Source organism: Drosophila eugracilis, unplaced genomic scaffold (assembly GCF_018153835.1).
Source record: "Drosophila eugracilis isolate 14026-0451.02 unplaced genomic scaffold, ASM1815383v1 contig_2159, whole genome shotgun sequence".
In the NCBI taxonomy this organism is placed as follows: Eukaryota; Metazoa; Arthropoda; class Insecta; order Diptera; family Drosophilidae; genus Drosophila; species Drosophila eugracilis.
In genome coordinates this window covers 640,024-657,081 of record NW_024573043.1, presented here as the reverse complement: position 1 = coordinate 657,081, position 17,058 = coordinate 640,024, and the positions used below count along the sequence as shown (strand labels likewise).

General features: G+C 42.8%; 4 protein-coding genes and 1 pseudogene across 4 annotated transcripts; 3 read left to right on the top strand and 2 right to left on the bottom strand.

Annotated features, from left to right (window-relative positions):
* Positions 1-6,217: 6,217 nt before the first annotated feature.
* On the top strand, positions 6,218-7,367 carry LOC108115969. Its single transcript, XM_017227606.1, has 3 exons — positions 6,218-6,260; positions 6,318-6,710; positions 6,763-7,367. Exons 1-3 carry the CDS (start codon positions 6,218-6,220, stop codon positions 7,365-7,367), a joined length of 1,041 nt encoding a protein of 346 aa, XP_017083095.1.
* Positions 7,368-9,084: 1,717 nt separating this feature from the next.
* LOC108115921 lies at positions 9,085-10,462 on the top strand. Its single transcript, XM_017227558.2, has 3 exons — positions 9,085-9,181; positions 9,390-9,782; positions 9,852-10,462. Exons 1-3 carry the CDS (start codon positions 9,085-9,087, stop codon positions 10,460-10,462), a joined length of 1,101 nt encoding a protein of 366 aa, XP_017083047.2.
* Positions 10,463-11,205: 743 nt separating this feature from the next.
* Positions 11,206-12,546, top strand: LOC108115942. Its single transcript, XM_017227579.2, has 3 exons — positions 11,206-11,264; positions 11,318-11,716; positions 11,770-12,546. Exons 1-3 carry the CDS (start codon positions 11,219-11,221, stop codon positions 12,429-12,431), a joined length of 1,107 nt encoding a protein of 368 aa, XP_017083068.2. The 5' UTR covers positions 11,206-11,218; the 3' UTR covers positions 12,432-12,546.
* A 238-nt stretch (positions 12,547-12,784) lies between these two features.
* Positions 12,785-15,067, bottom strand: LOC108115944. Its single transcript, XM_017227580.2, has 3 exons — positions 14,592-15,067; positions 14,192-14,486; positions 12,785-14,142 (listed from the first exon to the last, which is right to left on the bottom strand). The coding sequence occupies exons 1-3, from the start codon at positions 15,065-15,067 to the stop codon at positions 12,892-12,894; spliced, it is 2,022 nt and encodes a 673-aa protein (XP_017083069.2). The 3' UTR covers positions 12,785-12,891.
* Positions 15,068-16,225: 1,158 nt separating this feature from the next.
* Positions 16,226-16,826, bottom strand: LOC108115922 (annotated as a pseudogene).
* Positions 16,827-17,058: the final 232 nt, after the last annotated feature.

The following is a 17,058-nucleotide window of genomic DNA, read 5'->3' as shown; positions in this document are numbered from 1 at the left end:
GGCAATAAAACCGAAATCACTGCTGTTAAAAGACGTATACTTGATTTTCGGCGCAAAAAAATCAGTTTTTTAGCCATAGCACAGCCAAAAATAGTCCGAATATGGAATGCAATACCTCGTATGGCTCGTATTTTGATTGCAATGATTTCCAATCGATTTGCATTCAAATCCGAGAAACTTCATTTTTGGCCCATTTTTGAAAATTTTGATGATAATGGTAAAAGCAAGTATAGGGGTCTTAAGTTTCGGTAGTTAGCTGCATAAATCAGTTATTGTTTTGGCGATGCGGCTCGTTTTGACAAAGTTAGAGCTAGCAAACGGCAATAAAACCGAAATCACTGCTGTTAAAAGACGTATACGTGATTTTGGACACAAAAAAAATCAGTTTTTTAGCCATAGCACAGCCAAAAATAGTCCGAATATGGAATGCAATACCTCGTATGGCCCGTATTTTGATTGCAATGATTCCCAATCGATTTGCATTCAAATCCGAGAAACTTCAATTTTGGGCCATTTTTGAAAATTTTGATGATGGTACCCCTTATCAAAAATGCGAAATTTGGGCCAAAATTGGTTTCCCCAAAATCGAAAAACGAGTGATAGGGGTGGATATTATTGGTCGTTAGCAGCACAAAAATATATATAGAGCTATTGTAGGGTCGGAAACGCTTCCTTCTATCTGTTACATACTTTTCAACGAATCTAGTATACCCTTTTACTCTACGAGTAACGGGTATAAACATCAACAACAAACAGTTTAATTAACTCAAAAGCTTGAGCATGCGATAAAAGCATTGGGCAATAATTACTTTCCTTTAATTAAAATATTTATTATTAAATTAGATGTGGGTCAGCAAAAAAGCAACGCACTAGATTCAGGAAAGATAAATTATTTTAATGATGACAGACGACGCCTCAGGGGTCTGTGCGTGCCTGGACAAAAGCCAAGAAAACTAGGCCCAAGGATGGGTAACAGGTAATCACGAAAATAGTGAGAAACGAGGCCATCAAACTTGAACTATTATAAGAAATCAGTAGGTGTATGGGGCTTCTTACCATCTTTAAGTTTTAAATGAGTTAAGAAATCTTCATACTTTCAAAATAAAATTTACATATTTCCAATAATTGAATCAATTACTTTCGAATATCCTATGTAAACTTAAAATAGCTCACCTCAGACACCCATCAATCAGCAGACCTTTCGCCCCGTCGCTCCAATTAATTCCGAATTCCGAATTCCAGCTCTTTTCGACTTGCCGCAACATGACCAATCACTTTCACCAGCCGCAACGATCTAATTAATTTGTTGCAAAATAATTTATTAATTAGCATGTCAGTGTCAGAGATTTTCGGCCACGGCTTATCATTAAACAAAGGAAAAGCCACGCAGCAGATGGACTTTATTCAGGGCAAGGGGCGGATAGAGGCGGGTAGAGACGAGAGTCCGGCGAGCGGTAAATAGGCAATTAATCTGGCTCAACTGCGGACAGGTGTGCGCGAAAAAGCTGCATAGAAAAAGCAAAGCCATTGGCCCATTGCCATTGCAAACGCCATAGCCATTGGCTCGGCCTTGTATCTCGCAATTCGCCGGACACCGATGAAGAAAGGAAGGCCGGACAGACAGGCGGGCAAACTGCCGGAACGGAGTGCGCAAATGGAGGACAGCCAGCGGGAAATTGAACGAGCAATTATTTATTAATTTAACAGACACGCAATGCACATGGAGTTATCTCGATGCGATTCCTGACATCCGCTCCGATTGCGAGCAATTCGAATTTTTGCATCGCACTGCTGTTGAATGTCAGCGAAGGATGCAGACTCTGATTCTGATTCAGATTCAGATGCACTTGCAGTTGCAGTTGCAGTGCGTGTGTGTCGGCCATTAAGCATTTATGATGTGCATGTCAGCGTCGGGATTCCAGCTCCAGGCAGGATTCGCAGGACACACTGTCCGCTGATTTCCCTGGCGACCTGACCTCCGCAGGACTTTCCGGCTGCTTCGCCGCTGCTTTAATTCAACAGCCTGGCTTAAGAATCATAAGACAATTAATCAATTGCCTCGTTAAGTTCCATTTAATTGGCAGCTCTCGTCGAGTCAGGTGATTCCTGACAGCCGCATCGGGCAGATCCTCTTAGACGAGGGACATCAATAAAAAGTTATTCAAAAGTCAGTTGCCTCCTCTTAAGAATTTAATAAGAACCAACGCTTTCGGTTCAGCTTTTTGGCTTTGGCCTCCTTTTCCACATGGCCTGAAGGGCTTGGCATTTTGGCTAGGTCTTAGCAAAATGCAGGGAGGCATTTGCCCAAACCGAAATGAAAACTAAAACGTCGCATTTTGCACTCCCATCTGCAGAGCTGTATTCGAGTCTCTGGGTCAGCAATTTGCCAAGTTTCTGGCAAGTGAAAATGAAAGCCCTCAGTGTCCGTGTGTCTGTGTATCTGTGTGCTTGCCAGTGTGTGCAACGGAAGTGGGTAAATAGTGCTAGAAGGAAATGTACAAATAAATATTTGCAAATGAAAATGAACAAGGAAATGGAAGCGCCATGTGGCAGCGACAAGCGCTAAAACGTTTTATATATGTGTCCGAAACGATAATAAATGCGGCTCTTTGGCCACACAACAATTTGCAGCAACCCTGATCCCCAAATACCTCATAGAAAATTCCTAGGAAAATTCGTGCATTGTTTTACAGCTGCACAATGGGTCGGAATTGTCGTTTTTATTTTCTTTTTTTTTGGCAAAAAGTCGCAATGTTTTCCCCGAAATGCAGCCCTTTGACTATAGTTTTATGTGTCAAGCTGAATATAGTTTTCCATTAATAGTTCCTAGAATTATTAAAGTATTTTCCTAGTATTGATTATAAAGGCAACCTTGAGAAGTTTCTGCGTTCAAATACTTTAGTCTTCATCACCTTCTGACAAAAAGGAGCATTTCCCCAGGGATTCCCCGCATTTATCAAAGACTTATTATGAGCCCAAATCATGATTGAAAATTTAATGGCCAACTTTAAAGCCAAAGATTATCGCCAGTGAATCAAATTAATTCGAGTGCAGAAATTCCAGATAAAAAGGAGCAAAATATGTAAAGGCAAAAATGCTAACCAACTGAATTATTTTCAAATCATTCTAGGCAAAAGCAATTTGCATCTCAATTGGTGCTCAAAAATCGAGGGGCGACGGACTAGGAGGAGCAAAGGATCTGACGGGAATGGGCATAGAGATGGGGCAGAAGGAGAAAAAATGCTGCCACAAAGCGGCAATCAGTAACAGTTATAGCGGAAAATAGCTATAATATGTATAGAGCTGATATGAATATCTAGCCCAAAACAGGCAGAAAATTGCAAAAGTGCCTAAAAAGAATCCACAGAACCGAAAAAAACACACAGAAGGAGGGTCGCAGGCAGCTGCACACATGACTGAAATTAAAATAGCAACAGCAACAGACGAGTGGATGAGGATACTTTAGAGGGGAAGGGGTGTATGGGGCAGGGACAGGAAGGAGGACGAACGGCAACCACACAAAAGCAATTTCGATCAGGCACAAAGATAAGGAGCGGATTCGAGCAGAGAGAGAGAGAGAGAGCCAACGCAGCACATCAGTTACAAAAATGTAGGCTACCCCTCAAGACCACCCGGCCCCCGTAAAAACCCCCTAAGACACCCTCAAACACCCGGAAAAACCAGGCCCACACCTCAACAAAGGACCAGTGAAAGCAAAGCAGATAAAGACGAGCCGAAAAAAGGAACGAGAATAAAGGGCCGGAGTATCAAGCACACAAGGATGCGCTGGAGGATTCGTGGTTTAGGCCTCTTTCTCTTTCCCAATTTCCCCCGTTTTCTTATTTTTTTTTCTGCGGCTGCTGTAGGTGCGCTAAAATTATGCAAATCATCGTAATACTTTCCCGACAAAAAAGCAAAGCGGAAGGAAATTGTGTAAAAGCGGGAAAAGAAGGTGGGTATGTAAGTATGTTCGGCTTGTCTGTCTGCTGCTGGCAGCCTTTTTGGCAGGCTACAAAGCAAATAATTGCCCCAGAAATTGGGGCCATGCAAACTGTAATGTAATGGAGCCGTTTCGCTTTGGACGTCGTCGCATGTGTAGCCCTAATGATGATATTTCCAAAAAGAACTGAATCAAATAAAGCTGCTGTGGCCGGGCGGGCAACAGTAAAATGAAGTGAAATACTTGGCAAGTGTTTACTCAAGCGACCGCAGTCAATGGAGGAAAGCTTAAAGACTCGCCCGCCATAAAAGAGTTTAAGCTGCCGCGCAGTCGAGCATAAAGTGCATACCCCCTCCATTGCCAGCATTCAGCCTTCCAGCATCCTTGGTTTCCGCTTCCTGTGGCTTGGTCGAAAAATTTAATAAACGTCAAGCTGAGAGGCAACGGAGCGACGGACCAAACATTGCACCTGCCGTTGACCGCATTCGGGAATGTTAGTGAAAAGGTGGGACTCTGAAATGCATACTTGTATAACCATGCCCATACCCATACCCATACCCATCCTCATACCGACATATCCGTACGTATACGTATTGTCCACACGAGTCGGGGGTAAAAATTTGCAATATAACGTATACGAGCCGTGACACATTTGGGACAGCAAGCAAGCTTGATCCCTGATATCAGGAAACTTCATAAGTCCGCCCCCTCTAAGACCCATCTCTGATTTATGGTCTCTAACTTGCTTAAGTTGCCATCGCTCATATGTCTTTGCGGCCTTATAATTGCACTTCTAAACATGGACCATTTATAAATCTTAGACTTGCAAAACTTTTCCCATTTCCCCGATAATTTCGCGCAACATTAACGAGCTTATTAATCGTTGCCCACACACACACAGTCAGAGACATCAAGCACGTCGTCTACCGATTCCCGGACTCAAGACTCAAGATCCTGGGATGAAGGACGCGTGAAATTGTCAAAGTGTTGGCCAACCACACACACACACACACACACACATTCCAAGCACAACCACAGTAACGCGGGGTATGGGTTTTCGGAATTTTATTGGTCCCCCTGGCGTAGGGCGCATACCTTTTTTGAATAGCGCGACACATTAACTTAATAATTTAGTGGGTGTCGAGTGGGCTGTTATAAATATTTATAAGCGATACAGGGGGGCGTGGCCTGAGTGGGCCGTCGATGGCAGGTCTAGATCTGCAGCTAAGAGCTACTCCAAACTATCCGGCCGTATAGGGATTCTCCGGGCTCTCAGGCTTCTCAGGCTCAATTGCGCGTAAAAGTCAAATGTCTCTGCCTTTCCCAAAAAGCTTCCTTGGCTTTTGGCACTTGGCACACACACTCTCTACCCACTTGAAGATTTCAATACATACATGCAAAGTTGGCACGTTTTGGCACACACACACACAGAGCAACATAGCTCTCTAAGTCGGCGTTATATATGCGCATGTATTAGTTTTGGCCGCCATTTCTGCATGCCGTACAAACGGAAAAGCTTACAGTCGTTAAGGGATTTAGCAGGCAAATATAAATTTATGAAATATTCGACAAGAGCACAACGGCAAGGATGTGCCAGTATGGTTGTTGCGCTGTTCGGAGGATTGGGCTTGGGTGCTTGTCGATGGTATTGCACCTTTCCGCAAACAAACCAGAAAGTCAGACCGTTTTGGCCATGTTATATGTAGCTATATATGGCAACAGCAACAACAAATACAATCTGCAGCCACAGCACGACTTGTTGTTGGCCACTGGACATGGACATGGACCGGGACATGGACAAAATCAATGCTAAACCAAACCGAACTAATGTTATTTGTGGAACAAACAACGATAATGAAATCATGGGGCGCTGGGTAAATGGAAAGTGATTCGGTTGGCTCTGGTCAGGTTGTGGCATCGGGCCAATAACTAATTTCATTTACTCTGCCAGGCACATTTGCAATCGAATGGTAGCATATGCACACAAAAGTTGACATTATCCACATGGGGCACCTGAATTGCACATTACCCGGGGCTCGATCTGGAAGTAATTAAGCCAACAAACAGGTGATAATCCAGGCCAGATCTTAAATCGTAACCTTGTGTTATCAATTTGGGTCGTTCGAGCAGGCAAACAATAATAAAAATCGGCAATGAATTGCATTTATTATGAAACAGTTGTGCATACAATCAAAAATATATCAATAAGAAAGTGCGATTCCCAAATAATATAAATAAACCTGCAAGCCATCCGCTGTCGAATTGAATCTGAGGAACATGTGGAGAATTATCCTGCCACTGCTGGCTCTTTGTGCCTTGGGTAAGCTCAACTATTATTTGCATTTAAAGAGGTTAAACATTTTTTTTACCTTTTTAGCTCAGGCCCAGTGTCGGTTCACAAGACCCCAAGTGGAGGGAACCAATCGCATCTTCATGGTGCGCTTGCAGAACCGCCAGCTCTCCCTTAAGCGCACTGCCAGCTCGGCGGTGGGTGAAGTCCTGCAGATGTGGTGCAATGCCCGGGACATTCAGACCACCACTTGCCAGGCGGGTCAGACCCCAGGCTTTCGGCCACCATTACCTATGACCTGTCGAGCTCCTCCGGCAGCTCTAACAACACCCGTCCAGGATCGCAGGTGTCCGGCCACTATGTACCGCGTGGGATACAATGTGGGCAACAACCAGTTCCTGGAGCTCTATCGCGCCTGCTTCGATACCAGAGCGGTGCGAGCGATCTTCGTGGAGCATCAGGTGTACGCCAAGCCTTTCTGTAAGTTATAAGATTTATATTTTAAGAAAATGATATTAACTTACATTTCAAGATATCACTCGACCCTGCGTTCAGTTTAGTTCCGATGGAGTGATCAGCGGAGCCGATGAGGCCAGTTACACGGTTCGCAACATTCATGCTACTTTCAGGCGGCTGTTTGGCAACAACCAGAACTTCATACCCAACAACCGGGATGTGATCATCAATCGTGGCCACTTGGCTGCATCGGCTGACTTCTTCTTTGGTGACCAAGTGTGTTCCACCTTCAAGTACGTGAATGCGGTGCCGCAGTTCAAGACCATCAACGATGGCAATTGGGAGACCATCGAACGATGGGTTCGCAACTCGGTAAGGGGAAACCAATTCGTGAATGTACGCACTGGAGCCAGAGATGTGCTATCCCTGCAAGCAGGCGCTGGATCCAGGAATGTCTTTCTCAGCGGCAATAGGAACCCAGTGCCACTGTGGATGTACAAGATAGTAAGGAACTCCAATAACCAGCCCATCGTGGCCTTCCTCACCCTCAACAACATCTTCGCCCGACAACGTCCAGCGGCTCCGAACTTTTGCCAGCCTGTGAACTGTCCAATGCCATTGGCCAACACTGCAACGGCTGGATTTACCTTCTGTTGCAACACCGCCACTTTCAGACCGTAATTTGATTCAAGTTTGTCAATTATTACAGTTTTTTCTTAAAATATTTTGATTACCACTTGGGACTCAACTTACTATCGTGGCTTTTAAAAATAATTAGAGCACGAATATTGGTCAGCACTTAAGACAAATTAAAGTGAAATGAAATATATTTTTATGTCTTTATGGGGTGAATCAATTTTCATAAATCGTAAAAGTTTGCGTGGCAGTTTAAAACGCATCCAAACTCTTCGAATTCATGCCTCATTCGGAATGGACTCCAGCCGTCAGTTTTAATGGTCATTCAGCGGCTTCTCATAAATTCCGCCCTACCATTTCAGCCCGCAACTCGCTTTTGGCCCATTTAAATTCAAGCTGCGATTGTGGAAGGCGAAGGCAGCAGACGCTTTTCAATGCGTGCGAGTGCAATAAAGGCCATGGCAATTGCTTCGTCGGGGGTTGCGCCTAAAAGTAGACATTAAATAAATTATTCAGCAGGGCATGGCTGTGTTGCTTTTAAATACGCACGCCTGCGAAATTGTTTTGTGCGTGAGTCGGTGGCGTCTCTGATGGATATCAACGGAACAAAGAGGGGAATGGACACTGGGAGCTCATAAAAGTGCAGAATAAATTTAGCAACCCGGACATGCGTTGAACTAGGCTCTCATAAAACCTAACAGTTGTAATTGTGCTGTAAACACGCAACTCAATGGCATTGCGAATGGGCTGAGCACTTGCACCACCCTTGCTTAACCACCCAACCACCTACATCCTCTACATTTCTATGCATCCATATCCATCCTGCACTGCGGCACAATTTAATTTATGCTCCGTTTTGTGGCCGGCTTGTTGATTTTGCTGCTTTGCCCCTTTTATTTTTATTGACCATTACAATTGTACAGAAGCAGCCGAGCCAGACTCACACCACACGATTTGAGTCACAAATTTTATATGGCATAATTTGGTTCGCCCCTGTGAGCATGCATTAAAAGTGCCCAAATAGCGCCAAATTGCTCGTAAGCTGCGGAAATTGCGTTACGCCCACTCCAAATCCCGTCGAACAGGATTCAGACAAAAGCCTAGCATACTTTGGCGAGCATTAACCATTTCGCAACATGGACATTAAAATACACAGCCACTTAGACCACTCCCAAACATTTGAACAAGTACCAATTCAATGACCAGACCATAAAACAAGCCCATTATTCAGGCTCTGACTGTCTGTCTGTCTAGCTTAGATTTCAGTAAAAGTTACACCTCAGACTTTAGCCACAAAAATCTATAGTTAACCACAACACCTTTCTTGATAGTCCAATAAGACTCCTATCTAGATACCAAATCCATATGCAGCCCTAATGGTCAGCTATGCTCATTCGTGCATAAGCTGTATATATTTCCTTTCTGGCCAGAGCTTGTGTTTATTACTGGAAAATCAAGTGAATGGTTTTGGGAAATAAATTTCATCAGCAGGCAAGCATAGTAGGAAAATGAAAATATGCGCCAATTACTACGCACATCCCAAGTGGAAAATATTTCTAGATGCAGAGCCGCCCATCAAGTGCAAGCACAATGAAAAATAATAAAAACGCTTTTCAAGCATTTAAGCCAGTAGGAAATGGGGATATACTAGTATGCTTTCGGCCAAAAATAGTCTGTTGTCTCGGATGAGAATTTCTGAATGCAGACACGTGCCCACGAGCTTGGCCAGAACAATGAGGACAGACCAAGTGAGCGGGCCTAAATGGTATATAAGCAACAGTGGAGCAGCTCATCGATCAACAAACACAGCATGGAAGCTCAACAACTGCTGCTGATCGTTGCTATTGGACTGGGACTGGGTAAGAGAGAATAAAATGGGAATTAGCAAATTATAAAAGTGTCTCAGTTTTCGCCCTGATAAGTAATGAGAAATCCCTCTAATATGCAGAAAATAAAAGGTTGGAAATAAAACAAAGAAAAGTTTATGTTTCAAATTGTCCAAATTAGTTCATAATAGAAGGCAAAAAGTTATAAAGGCCTATTAATTCTCCCTTCCTTCCTTTCCAGTGCTCCTCTCCCAGGCGGATTGCCCGCTCTCCAGAGCCATGATCGAGGGCACCAATCGCATATTCACCAACCGCAATGCCGCCGGCCAGTACGAACTGAAGCGTCTTCAGAGGGTACGCACCAACGAGGTGCTTCACATGATCTGCCAGGCGAATGACATTGTCCAGACAACCTGTCAGCAGAATACCAACTTCAGCAGACCTCTCCCTCTCCGATGCCAAAGACCCATGGCTGCCTCGGCAACCGTCGTAACCGATGCCTCCTGTCCAGCCACCATGTACTCCGTGGGCTATACCATCAACAATCAGCGTCTGGAACTATATCGTGCTTGCTACGATCGTAATGGAGTCCGAGCCAGGTTTAGCAGGCATTCGGTGTACCACAAGACGTTCTGTGAGTGGTGGCTACTCCCTTCTGCCCCTGTGATTGGATATAATGAGTAATTTCTCTTTTAACTTATAGTCCCGCAACGTCCATGTGCCGATTTCTCTAGGGATGGAATCATCAGCGAGACCGATGCTTCAAGTTTCTTTCCCCGCACCATTTTCCGAGCATTCCGCACAATTTTTGGCAATAACCAGAGGTACATCCCCAACGAACGAGACACGATCATCAATCGTGGACATCTGACCCCGTCGGGTGACTTCCTCTACGGAGATCAGATGTGTGCCACCTTCAAGTACATTAATGTGGCACCCATGTTCAAGAGCATCAATGATCGTAACTGGGAGACAATAGAAAGATGGATCAGAACTCGCATTAGTGCTGGCGGATTACTGAGGATAAAGACCGGAACTAATGGTGATCTAACCCTGCCGGACAATCGGAGCCGCCAACGGCGCATAATTCTGGGTGCCGGCACCAAGAACACAATGCCCTTGTGGCTTTACAAAGTGGTGCGTACTTCTGCCAATGGACCACACTCTGTTTTCGTGACCCTTAACAACATCTTCGCTCGTGCCCGACCCGCTGCCCCGTCCTTCTGCACCAGTATTCCCTGTCCCATGACCCTGGAGAATGTGGCAGCCGCTGGTTACACCTTCTGCTGCAATGCCACCACTTTTACCCTTTAAACAATAAATATTTTCCAAATCAGCAATTTCAATTGATTGGCTTATTATTGTGACTCAGAAAGACTAGGAGAGATATTCTAATTCAGAAACTGATAAGAGGTTTTTGGAAACGGAACGCAGATGATGCTGAACCTAATCAGTGCTTAGGGACCTTACGGCCACTTGATAAAGTTTCTTAATTGTCAACCTTAACACAAAATATGTATTTTGGTGTCATTCTCAATATATCAAATAGCCCTTTCACTCAATTCTTACCCTTCCCTCGTCTGTCATAATCTTCTTATGACGAAATCCAAGCAGCTCCTGCCTAATGATTGCCCCAACGAACGTTTTCAAGTGCGGAATCTTATTTTATTTTCCCCTGCTGCACCTTAGATTCAATTTTAGATAGGTTTTTATGAGTGGTGCTGACAAAATGCAAGCCATAAAGTTCATTGGATGCAGCTTGAAAGGAAACGGAAGGGCAACTCCTTTGTTATTAAACGTGCGCTGGCAAGGTAAACAAGCCAACCGATGATAAGCGCAGATAAGGCTGACTGAAAGGCGCAGCAAAAGGATGAACTCGGCTCTTTTCACCCACGACCACCCATCGAACCCCAGAGCAAGGTACTTTGCCGCTTATCGCTGATGACCTGCGGAGCGCCTTTGTGATTTCTAGAACCAGAGAGAGTCTTGAAAAAGCTCGATCTCTGAAGCCATAGAGTAGTGACATCTTACTTCGATCATCAGTTCTAGCTGGAAGCCGAAGCTGTGAAGATGAGTAAGCTGAAATATATTTGTACCGTCTTGAGCCTGTTTCTTTGTGAGTAGATTAATAAGAAATGAGAACGAAAGATTAAAAAACATAAATTACAGTCATTCTTAGGGCCAGCGCTGTGTGTATTATTCATCCGGACTTGTTGGAAAAGCATAATATTTATTTAAGAAACGTGAATGGGATCTTCGACATTCAGGGCAGTGATATTGTAGAAACCGACCAACGGGTGTATTTGTTTTGTTATGGGAAAAATCTGGAGGAGTTTGTATGCCAATCCAATACCAATTTCAATCGGCCATTAGAGGATTATAACTGTACATCGGGGTTCCCGCCTTCTGTTGTAGTGCAAAATCACCCCTCTTGTCCCGCTCCCTATAAGTTATATGCCGTCGGCTACCACTACAATGGACACTTTATGGAGCTGTATCAAAACTGTTACGATGTCGGAAAACTAGCATTTAAACATTCCTCCTATATGACTTACCGTTACACAAATAGTACGTTTTCCAACCAATCTTATCCTATATTATCTTACCGCCCCTTCTTTTAGACTCTGAACGTCCGACTCCTTCTTGGGCAACGGATGACTTAGCTAATTTTATTACCGCTTACGAGGGAAGAGCTACTCAAGCTTGTTTTCTCACTAATCTGGGTGCAAAGCAACCGGGTTGCAAGTTTGATCGTGGCCATATGACACCAGCTTCTGCTTTTATTTTTGCAGAGGTTAAAAAAGCAACCTTCAGGTACATAAATGCCATACCCCAATATCTGGGAGTCAATCGTGGCTACTGGAAGTCCATCGAAACCTGGATAACTTCTCTAGTTAAAGAAAAAGATCCAATAAACAAAATCAAACCAGTTTGGCGAACTCACGATCAAATCAAGGTTTGCACAGGGGTACTGGAGGAAGTGCATGCCCTGAAACACAACCACAACAACAATATGATACCTATATACCTTATGAATAATAACAAAATTCCCGTCCCCACGTGGATGTACAAGACAGTAACCACTCTTTCCGGAACGCAGTTGGTAATCCTAACCTACAACGACAATATTCGACCAAGTGATTTGGAAATAAATAGGATCTGCAATACGACTGCCTGTCCTTCAGAACTCCCGACGAACAAAAGGATTGTGGGGCACACTGTCTGCTGCAACCATTACGATTTCATTTCACTAAACGCTGCACATTTGACTGGTATTTGCTGATGCCGAAATGTCTCTAGAAGTTTAGAATGAGAACTTACTACCCAGTGCCGTAAACTTTCGCATATAAAAGTTTCTGTTTAAGCTATATATTACGATTTTATCAATAAAGGTTCCTGATAAAAAATACAAAGTTGCAAATATTTGATTATTATAAGCAATTTAGTAAATATGGCGGAATTATACCACCCTCTTATCGCCAGAGTTCTCGGAATTGTAATGATAAAAAACTTTAAAGGGCGCGGCTTCTAATTCGGTTGACATATTGCGATCCTCAGTTCAAGCTTTTTAGCTTAATGAAGGGATTTACACCATTTGTTTCTTATCGCCAAAAAGAATGACTCACCAGTTAGAAATTTAGTTTCCAATTCTGTGTACATTAAACACTTAAAGTAACAAATAACGTAACATGTAAAAATCTAAGTAATATTATGACTCTGTAACAACTTATCTAAGCTCCAATCTAATCTTTAAGATCACTTTTACAAATGCAATACATCTTGTCTGTTTTGTCATTGACACACGTTGACACCTTTTCATAACTATCGAGCCGACTTATAGTAGGCACCGCTACTTCAACGGAGTTCGTGACATTGTTAAACAGAACGGTGGCCCGAAAGTCGGCGCTATTCTGTTTGACCTTGAACATAGTGCGATAGGTAGCCTCTTCTAAAAAGGGGACATCATCATGGAAATTCTTATCCAAATCGATTTTGATCTCTGTCTTATGGACATAACTGAGGGTTAGCTTCGAGCATATGTCGCTGAGATTCCTTCCGGCCAGGTACTCGTTGATTCGGCCGATCACCATAGCGGCAATACTTTCGGACCAAGACGAATCAAGCCTTTTGTAAGGCACGCAAGTGCAATAATGCTCCGGTATACCGGCGTCCTCACAGGTCCGCGATTCATCGATGGGATGGAATATGGACTGGCACTTTGGACAGTCGGCTGCCTTGGGTAGCGTGAGACCATCAGGAGTGCCGCCCATTTCGATGATGTGTTTCAGTGTGTTGTGCAGATCGTAGTTGGAGGTCAGGCGGTTCTGATTCAACTTTAGGGCATTTACATAATCCGGGTATTGATCACGGAACCAGGGTGGCAAGTATATAAACATCGTTGGCAGACGCTCCTCAAGGAAGCCACTGGGCAAGGACATAATTCTTCCATAACGAGATCCATGATCCGAGAGGAATATCATAATACTCTGCTCGAACGCTCCATCTGCCTCGAAGTCCAGGAGGTACTGCAGCACATAGTCCTCCATTTTTGAGGGCATCTGGAAGCTGTCGTGACTAAAGCTATTCGACCAGAACAGACCCCAAATGGGACGCTCCTCCACAAAACGCCTGGAAAATTCGGTGGCCATGTCGTAGACATAGCTGCTCGTGATACGCCGGCCAATGCAGTATCTCATAGAGCAGTCATCGCATTTCCAGGTATTCATATTCGACTCGAAGGCCTTCTGAAAGGGCCTGAGATAATAGTCGGTGGGTTGTTCCGTAAAGCCGGGCTTAAAGTAGTTGAACGTTCCTATGCCAGTCTCATCCTCTGCATAAGCGGTCAGATAACTGGCATTCCGGAAATACTTCCATATGAAGGGCATCTGATCTAAGCAGCCCTTCTTGTGCCAGTCGCAAACATTTTTTAAAGACTTTTCCTGGTCGTAGCCTGTCAAAATGGCCAACAGGTTGGGAAAGGTGTTGTCTCCAACCTGCAAAGATTAATGTAGTCAATAGTAAAGTCCTGATCTTATCACCCACCTTATTATAGCCCTGTAGTTCATACCAGCCGGTCTTTGTAAGAAAGCTATAAACCTTAGGCATAGTTCGGCGCAAATTAATTCGTGAAAGGCTGTCTATGCCAAACATTAGGACACTTGGCTTCCGCTTAGCCGGTGCCTTCGATAGTCCCTTGGGTAGCGGCTTATATTGAATGAAGGTGTATGCATCACTCTGCAGAATATCCGACTCGTTGCCAAGACGATGGCAAGCCAAAATCAAGCCCTGAACATGCAGTGGTACCTCGTAGTTTTGCGAAAAATACTTTCGCTCCCCCCTATAGAGGTGAAACGTTAGAGATTAGAGAAACTTCCAAGAAAGATATCGAAATGTCAGTATAGAATCTTCCAAGAAAGATATCGAAATGTCATTATAGTCTCACTTATCATAACTGTCGTGCTCCCGGTCCCGCGTTATCTCCTGATAATAGCAGTTGAACTCGCCCTCGTTCAGCTTCAGTATGATAGAGGCCAGCGTCTTGTTGATATACATCATATATCGCTGCCGACCGACGTCATAGATCGGGGTCACCAGAGCGGTTTCGTTGGAGCAGGACTCAAAATGCTCGGCATGGAACACGGCCATGGCATTTTCCTCAAAGGGATCAACATACGGAATCTTGCACTTCTTCGTCTCAACAAAAAAACGTGGAAATGCCTCCTTCACTTGGTTAATTCCTTTCTGAGATTCCTCTAAAGGACTATTTGATCCTTCTTCTGTTATTTCCAAATCTCTAGACATCTCTGTAATTTTCCGGTATTGAGGGCTTGCATGTTGGTTTGTCAGAACAAGAATCACAATTATGGCTATTAGGCAGAAAAAAAGCCATTTAAAAGTCCAATTCAATGGGGTAACCATAGCTGTTCCACCGTCTACTTTCAATTACAGACTATCTACACCACGCGCTGCCTTTTATCATTTAGCAAAGAGCATGAGTGACAGTTTCTGTTCTTTTGGTGAAATGAAGGTATCAACCGGAAACAGGAAGCCAACTTTTTCGCTCACTAAAATACTTTAAATGTAATTAAACGTGTAAAAAAACAAATTCGAAACATTTCGTACAATTATTGGCAGACGAATAATATCACTCTGTGTAGATTAGAGTATCGCGTACTCCTGAGTAATATTTTCTAAGGTAAAACAAAAAACGCTATAGTTGAGTGACGCGACTATCCGTTACCCGTTACTATGCTTACAAGATTTTAAATAATAGTTTTGCCACCCGAATTTGATGCCGTCTACAATTTTTTTACAGTCACTTATTTCCAAATAAAAAATAGTGATTAATAATTGCCGGTGGCGCAGTGCACTTGTAAGGCCTTGTGCCCTACGATAAATAAAAAATACTAAAAAATATTTATATTTTAAAAGTTTTGTTTAATCGATAAGTATTCACAAAAAAATTATTTAAGATTAAAACAAAACTTAAACGTCTCAGCAGGTGCACCAGCACCTCTAGAGTCTTCATGCCTAATCCCAAACGACTAATGGGTATAACTAACAATGTAAAACTTGGCCACTAATTAAAAACTTGAATTGCAGAATTGCTCAAAAAGGCCTCTGTGTTTTCATAGATACCCAGCAGTTCTAATGATGCTGATTAAGTATATATTATCTATTATCAGGTTTAAATATTTAGAATTCGAAATTATGTAATTGGTTTGAGTCATAGCTAAAGCCTTGTCCAAACTTTCCGCCATGTGCGTAAAATTGTATGTGGATTGAGTCATTGCTAGATGCCCATTAAAGCTCAAGCAACAAATTATAAATAAAAAAATTTATACACTCCATGCTCGCCTGTGGTTGGCCGTTAGATGCCCATTAAAGCTCAAGCAACAAATTATAAATAAAAAAATATTTACACTCCATGCTCGCCTGTGGATGGCCGTTTTACAATACTCCATTACCACTCCATCGCATTTTATAATTTTAAATATATGATATAACGTGTATTTATTTTGTATGTGTTATCGGCATAATTTGAAACAAATTATAGATATATAAAAACTACAAAAACTACAACACGTTGTCAACATTAATGTCCAAATAAGAATAAATAGTTGCCCAGCTGACATTATTAGTTATAAGTTTAATCGCAAACATGTAACTGCCCTTTGGAAAAGGGATTACTGTGAACATCTTTTCATGTAAAACGAAGTCCTTTAGTATGATGTCGTGCTGCATTCATAAAAAAGCTATTAAAACCTATATTGGTTGTGTGATTTTTAGATATACCTACATTAATCGGGCAGGAATGATTAACATTAAAGAAGGGCTTCAACGCTTCATAAAAGTAGAAGAAAACATTTGAGGGGTTCGGATGCTTTATGTGGCGGCAAAGGTCCACGGTAGTATTAAATAGGAATGGATGGTAACCGGAAAGTTTTCTCCACACGCTGAAATTTATTTTCATTGTCTTTATAGGCAACTTTAGCACTTTTAAGTGAATGCTAGCTCCGATAATTCCACGCCCCAGGACTTTCAATCGACACACACGTACTTCGACAAAGGATTTATCAAGATCTTCGCATTTGATATTCGTGTGACGAGTTGCTAAATCACAAATTACCGAAGCTCTAAGAACCCACATCACCGCAACGATAAATGCGAACTTCATGTCTTTGAAGCTTATAACGTACTAATTGCTAAATCTCTATTATATAAAGCAATAGCAATTTAATTGGTTTGATTTTTAATTAAGTGCAGTATCACCAAAAACCTATCACTAATTTCGGTTACACTTCACAGAATTCAAATTGACTTTCCGAACTTTTCATAAGCTTTATTATTAGCTGTAGCTTTTCCCTGATAAAAAAAGAAGTATACTTATATTTACTAGCAGCTAAGGT